This window comes from Struthio camelus, chromosome 1 (assembly GCF_040807025.1).
Source record: "Struthio camelus isolate bStrCam1 chromosome 1, bStrCam1.hap1, whole genome shotgun sequence".
NCBI classification, from domain to species: domain Eukaryota; kingdom Metazoa; phylum Chordata; class Aves; order Struthioniformes; family Struthionidae; genus Struthio; species Struthio camelus.
Genome location: NC_090942.1, coordinates 223,190,179 through 223,197,096, shown reverse-complemented (window position 1 = coordinate 223,197,096; position 6,918 = coordinate 223,190,179). Strand labels below are relative to the sequence as shown.

The following is a 6,918-nucleotide window of genomic DNA, read 5'->3' as shown; positions in this document are numbered from 1 at the left end:
GAGCTGTGCCTCTCGCCTTTGTCCGGCCGGCGTCTTGCAGTGCTCGTGTTTGTGCATCCTTTACCTGAAACGGCCTTTTCTAAACCCGTTCGCGGCGGGGGTTTTTGTGGGGGGGGATTTGTGTGGGTTTTTTTTTTTTTTTTGCAATAAAAAGCAAAGAACAGATGCGCAAAGCGTTTCCCGGCTTCTCTCTTGGCGCTGCCCGAGGCCCGGGGGGCTGGACGGGGGCGGGACCGGGGGGGCTGGACCGAGGGGCCGGGGCGGTACCGGGGGGGGCGGGACCGGGGGACTGGACCAGGGGCCGGGGCGGTACCGGGGGGGCGGGACCGAGGGGGCTGGACCAGGGGCCGGGGCGGTACCGGGGGGGGCTGGACCAGGGGCCGGGGCGGTACCGGCGCAGCGGAAGCGGCTGCGGGCGGCGGCGGCCGGGCCGGAGCGGGCTGCCCGGTAGGGCCGGGGGCTTGGGGGGGGGGGGGGGCTCCGCGTCCGCTGTTGTCGTCCCCGTCCCCATCCCGGTCCCCCTTCGCAGTCTTCTCCATGGCTGCTTGCAGGGTGTCCCCGTCCCCGGGGTGTCCCCGTCCCCATCCTTGTTCCCGTCCCAGGGCCCATCCTTGTCCCCAGGGTGTCCCTGTCCCCATCCCTGTCCCCATCCCCATCCCTGTCCCCATCCTTGTCCCCAGGGTGTCCCTGTCCCCATCCCTGTCCCCATCCTTGTCCCCAGGGTGTCCCCATTCCCACCCTTGTCCCCAGGGTGTTCCCATCCCCATCACTGTCCCCATCCCTGTCCCCAAGGTGTCCCCATCCTCATCCCTATCCTGATCCCCATCCCTGTCCCCAGGGTGTCCCCATCCCCATCCCTGTCCCAGTCCCCATCCCTGTCCCCATCCTTGTCCCCAGGGTGTCCCTGTCCCCATCCCTGTCCCCATCCTTGTCCCCAGGGTGTCCCCATCCCCATCCCTGTCCCAGTCCCCATCCCTGTCCCCATCCTTGTCCCCAGGGTGTCCCTGACCCCATCCCTGTCCCAATCCCCATCCCTGTCCCCATCCTTGTCCCCAGGATGTCCCTGTCCCCATCCCTGTCCCCATCCTTGTCCCCAGGGTGTCCCCATCCCCATCCCTGTCCCAGTCCCCATCCCTGTCCCCATCCTTGTCCCCAGGGTGTCCCTGACCCCATCCCTGTCCCAATCCCCATCCCTGTCCCCATCCTTGTCCCCAGGGTGTCCCTGTCCCCATCCCTGTCCCCATCCTTGTCCCCAGGGTGTTCCCATCCTCATCCCTATCCTGATCCCCATCCCTGTCCCCAGGGTGTCCCCATCCCCATCCCTGTCCCCAGGGTGTCTCCATCCCTTTCCCTGTCCCCATCCTTGTCCCCACGGTGTCCCCATTCCCACCCTTGTCCCCAGGGTGTTCCCATCCCCATCACTGTCCCCATCCCTGTCCCCAAGGTGTCCCCATCCTCATCCCTATCCTGATCCCCATCCCTGTCCCCAGGGTGTCCCCATTCCCCTCCCTGTCCCAGTCCCCATCCCCATCCCCATCCCTGTCCCCAGGGTGTCCCCATCCCTGTCCCCAGAGGTCAGCCCCCGCCACGGGTGGCCGGAAGCGGTTTGGGGGAGCAAGGTGGGATGGGGGGGGGGGTCAGACTGGATCCCACTTTCACCCTTTCAAACCCCCCAAACCCCTCGTGCTGCTTTTCCGCCCCGCCAGGGATCTCGAGCTCCCCGGGACCCCGGCGGCGGAGACGATGACGCCGGAGGCCGCGCCGAGCCCTCGCCGGGAGACGCTCTTCCGGCAAGAGGCGCCCGGCGGCGTCACCTACCGCATCCCGGCGCTGCTCTACCTGCCGCCGGCCGCCACCTTCCTGGCCTTCGCCGAGAAGCGCGCGTCGGCCCGCGACGAGGACGCCCAGCACCTGGTGCTGCGGCGGGGCCGGCGGCGCGGCGCGGCCGTCGAGGTAGCGCCCAGGGACGCTGGCGCGCGCCCGGGGAGCACACACGCAGATCGAGATAGAGGGAGAGAGATATACGTATATGTGTAGGGAGAGAGAGAGAGAGAGATAGGGAGGTACACATATATATAGGGAGCGAGAGATAGATATAGGGAGATGTATATATAGGGGGGAGAGAGAGATAGGGGATATATATTTATATAGGGAGACATATATATATAGGGAGACATTTAGATATGGGGGAGATGTATATATAGGGAGAGAGAGATATAGGGAGATATATATAGGGGGAGAGAGAGAGAGAGAGAGGGAGATATATAAATATAGGGAGACAGATATATATATATATATGTAGGGATATATATACCTGGGGAGAGAGATAGATATAGGGAGATATATATAGGGAGAGATATGTATATAGGTGTATATATATAGGGAGAGATATATATAAGGAGATATGTATATAGGGAGGGAGAGAGAGATGGAGAACTATCTATATATAGGGATATATATATATATAGGGATATATATACATAGGGAGAGAGATATAGGAAGATGTATATAGGGAGAGATGTATATATAGGAATATATATATGGGGAGAGAGATATATAAGGAGAGATATATATAGGGAGAGAGATATATAGAGGGAGAGAGAGATATAGGGATATATATATGGAGAGAGATATATAGGGATATATGTATAGGGAAAGAGGGAGGTATATAAATATAGGGAGAGATACATATATAGGGATATATATACATGGGGAGAATGATAGATATAGGGAGATATACAGGGAGATATATTTAGGATATATATATATATAGGGAGAGAGAGAGATAGGGATATATATATTTCGGGAGATATATATAAGGAGAGAGAGGGAGATATATATAGGGAGATATGTATATATATAGGGATATAGGGAGAGAGAGATATAGGGAGAGATAGATATAGGGAGATATATAGAGAGAGAGGGATATATAGGGAGAGAGAGATAGAGGGATTATATATATAGGGAGAGATATAGGGAGAGCTATATATATAGGGAGAAAGATAGATATAGGGATATATATATAAGGAGAGAGAGAGAGATAGTGATATATATATATAGGGAGAGATATATAGGGATATATATATGGGGAGATGTATTTTATATATATATACACACACACACGCACGTATATATGCACATGTATGCACATGCATATGTATTTATATGCATAATGCCCTTTTTCTCCTTTGTTCTCTGCGCTGCCGGCAGTGGGGCCCCGTGGAGGAGCTGCCGGAGCTGACGCTGCCGGGCCACCGCACCATGAACCCGTGTCCCGTGTACGAGGCGGCCGGCGGCGCCGTGCTGCTGCTGTGCATCTGCGTGCGGGGCCGGGTGACGGAGGGGCGGCAGCTGGCGGCGGGTCGCTGCGCCGCCCGCCTGTGCTGCGCCGCCAGCGGGGACGGGGGCCGGAGCTGGGCGCCGCTGCGCGACGTCACGGGCCAGGCCGCGGGCGCCGAGCTGGCCCGCTGGGCCACCTTCGCCGTGGGACCGGGCCACGGCGTGCAGCTGGCCGCCGGCCGCCTGGCCGTGCCCGCCTACGCCTACTACGTGCGGCGGCGGCTGTGCGGCGTGCCGCTGCCCTGCTGCACCCGCCCGCGCGCCCTGCTCTTTTACAGCGACGACGGAGGCCGGAGCTGGCGGCGAGGGGAGCCCGTGCCGGGCCGGCCCACCGGCGAGTGCCAGGTGGCCGAAGTGACCGGCCACGGCGACACCGTGCTCTACTGCAGCGCCCGCACGCCGCGCCGGTGCCGGGCGGCGGCGCTCAGCCTCGACCGCGGGTCGCGTTTCGGCCCCGCCAGCCGGTGCCGGCGGCTGCGCGAGCCGCCGGGCGGCTGCCAGGGCAGCGTGGTGAGCTTCGCCGCCCCGGCGGGCGCCTGGCCCACCAACGCCGCCACCGCCATCACCAACACCGCCGCTGCCACCACCAACACCATCGCCAACACCATCACCAATACCGCCACCAACACCACCACCCACAACACCAGCACCATCACCAAGACCACCATCAACACCACCACTGCCACCACCAACACCGTCACCACCACCACCACTGCCACCACCAACACCATCGCCAACACCATCACCAATACCGCCACCAACACCACCACCCACAACACCAACACCCACAACACCAGCACCATCACCAACACCACCACCAACACCACCACTGCCACCACCAACACCATCGCCGACACCACCACCAACACCAACACCACCACCATCACCAACACCACCAACACTGCCACCAACACCACCAACAACACCAACAACACCAACAACACTGCCACCACCTCCACCACCTCCTGGCTGCTCTACTCCCACCCCACCGACAAGCGGCGCCGACGTGACTTGGGCATCTATCTCAACCCTTCGCCCTTAGACCCGGCCGCTTGGCGACCTCCTTGGCTGCTCTACCAAGGACCTTGCGGTTACTCCGACTTGGCCGTGTGTCCGGAGCCCGACCCGCTCTTTGGCTGCTTGTTCGAGTGCGGCGGCGCCAGCGGCTGCGAGGAGATCGCCTTCTGCCTCTTCACCCTCCGCCAGCTCCTGGACGCCTGCGGGCGACCGGCCGACAAAGCCGGCACTGGCTAGAGCTGCTCGATGCTTTTAGACCAGCGGCGTTGACCTGGGAGCCGCTCGGCCCGGCTTCTGCATGTGTGTCGGCTCCCCAACCCCCCCCCCCCAAAAAAAAAACAAAACAGCGTTGGCAAGATTTTTATCGTTTCTTCCCGAAATAATGAAGAGCAGCTGCTGGACGAGAGAGCCGGGCGGGGAGGTGCTTACACCTGGCATGTCCTTACGCCCATTGCACCCTTCATGTTCTTGCACCCATCCTACCCTTGCGCCCATCATATCCAGGCACCCTTGCGTACATCATGCTCTTGCACCTATCCTGCCCTTGCACCAGTGCACCCATCATGTCCATGCACCCATCCTGCCCTTGCATCCATCATGTCCTTGCACCCATCGTGTCCTTACATCCAGCACACCCTTGCACCCATCCTGCCCTTGAACCCATCATGCCTTTGCCCCCATCACACCCTTATACCCATCATGCTCTTGTACCCATCACCCCACCTTTACACCTATCATGGCCTTATACTCATCACACTCTTGCAACCATTGTGCTCTTACATCCCTCCTGCCCTTGCACCCATCATGGCCTGGCACCCAGTGTGCACTTGCACCCATCATGGTCTTGCACCCTTATGGCCTTGCACCCATTGCACCTTTGCACCCATCGTGCCTCCACACTCCTCATGCTCTTACTCCAGCCTTGTGGTGGACGGGGCTGGTCCCTGATGGTCCCTCTTTAAGCCAGATGGAGAAAACTTGGGCGAAATCTACTCTGGAGGGGTTTGGCCTCCTCTTGGGCTTGTCATTCAAAATTCGGCTCTTTCTGGCCGGGTTGTGCAGGAAAGCACTGGTCAGCCGGGAGCTCGTGGGCAGCACTCCGGGGAGGGTGGGATTATTTAGAGGACCTTTGCAACGCTGGGACTGCTGTGTCTCACACAGGCCAAGTGGTGGCACCTGAGGACCACGTAAGGTGGAGGGGCTGGGGGGGGTTTCTGCAAATAGCTGTTTCCCTGGTGGGTTGGAGGCCCACCAAAGCTGCAGCTCACCTCCCACCAGCGTTGGGGTGGAGTTAGTTAAAAAAAATGCCCCATCCGATGGAAAAGCAGTGATAGGAGGAGGATTTTAGCGGCTGGTTTTTCTGCCTGTCACCTGTGGTCACAGCGAAGGCCCTCAAAGACCAGCTTTTGCCCTCCCCGTTCCTCTCCTGCCCCCTCCATTTCAGTTGGGCTTGATGGACCCTCATGGCCCTGGGGGCTCCTGGCACCCTGTCCGGCCCTGGTTTCTCTGCCGGGGTCTGTAGAGGCAGCAAAGGGCCTGGGGATGGCCGAGGCAGGTCGAGATGAGCCAAGATGGGCTGAGATGGGCTGAGACAGGCCAAGATGGGCTGAGATGGGCCAAGATGGGCTGAGATGGGCCGAGGGCAGCTGTGGTCTTTGCATGGCGAGGGCAGTGCAGTGAGGGAGTCCTGGGGGGGCCACAGGGCTGCCGTGGTGCAGCAGGCAAGGTGGGCTGCAGGACGGGGATGGGACAGGACAGGAGAGGACAGGAGCACCATGGGCTCTGGGACAGTGATGGAGCCAAGATGGGACAGAACAGGACAGTGATGGAGACAGGATGGGATGGGACAGGACAGGAGCATTTTGGGCTCCAGGACACTGATGGAGACATGATGGGACAGGACAGGACAGGAAGATCACAAGCTCTGGGACAGCGATGGGGATGGGATGGGACGGGACAGGACAGGAGCATCACAGGCTCCAGGATGGGGATGGGATGAGACAGGACTAATGGGGAGAGGGAGAAGGAAGGGAAGGAAGGGAGGAGGGAGGGAAAGGAAGGGAGGGGAGGGAAGGGAATCTGTCTGTCTTCTAGGTGTGGGGATGGGTGTGGGTGAAGGTGTGGGTGCAGGTGTGGGTCTGGGTGCAGGTCTGGGTGCAGGTGCAGATCTGGCTGCAGATATAGATGCAGGTGTGGGTGCAGGTGTGGGTCTGGGTACAGATCTGGGTGCAGGTGTGGGTGTGGGTGCAGATCTGGGTGAAGGTATGGGTGTCGATCTGGGTGCGGGTGCAGATCTGGCTGCAGATATAGGTGTAGGTGTGGGTGCAGGTGTGGGTGTAGATATAGGTAGAGGTGTGGGGGCAGATCGGAGTATTGGTGCAGGTGTGGGTGCAGATATGGCTGTAGCTCTGGGTGCGGGTGCAGGTGTGGGTGCAGGTATGGGTGCAGATATAGGTACAGGAGTGGGTGCAGATCTGGGTGCAGGGGTGGGTGCAGATCTGGGTGTGGGCGCAGATATAGGTACAGGAGTGGGTGCAGATCTGGGTGCAGGGGTGGGTGCAG

General features: G+C 59.6%; 1 protein-coding gene across 1 annotated transcript; it reads left to right on the top strand.

The window, feature by feature from the left end:
* Window positions 1-381: 381 nt before the first annotated feature.
* NEU3 (neuraminidase 3) lies at window positions 382-6,365 on the top strand. The gene is made up of 3 exons (XM_068930796.1): window positions 382-447; window positions 1,707-1,953; window positions 3,211-6,365. The coding sequence occupies exons 2-3, from the start codon at window positions 1,744-1,746 to the stop codon at window positions 4,591-4,593; spliced, it is 1,593 nt and encodes a 530-aa protein (XP_068786897.1). The 5' UTR covers window positions 382-447; window positions 1,707-1,743; the 3' UTR covers window positions 4,594-6,365.
* Window positions 6,366-6,918: the final 553 nt, after the last annotated feature.

Coding starts and splice junctions, on each gene's coding strand:
- NEU3 (XM_068930796.1), top strand. CDS start 1,744: ATGACGCCGGAGGCCGCGCCGAGCCCTCGCCGGGAGACGCTCTTCCGG. Junction 1,954..3,210: donor GGCGCGGCGCGGCCGTCGAG/GTAGCGCCCAGG, acceptor CGCTGCCGGCAG/TGGGGCCCCGTGGAGGAGCT.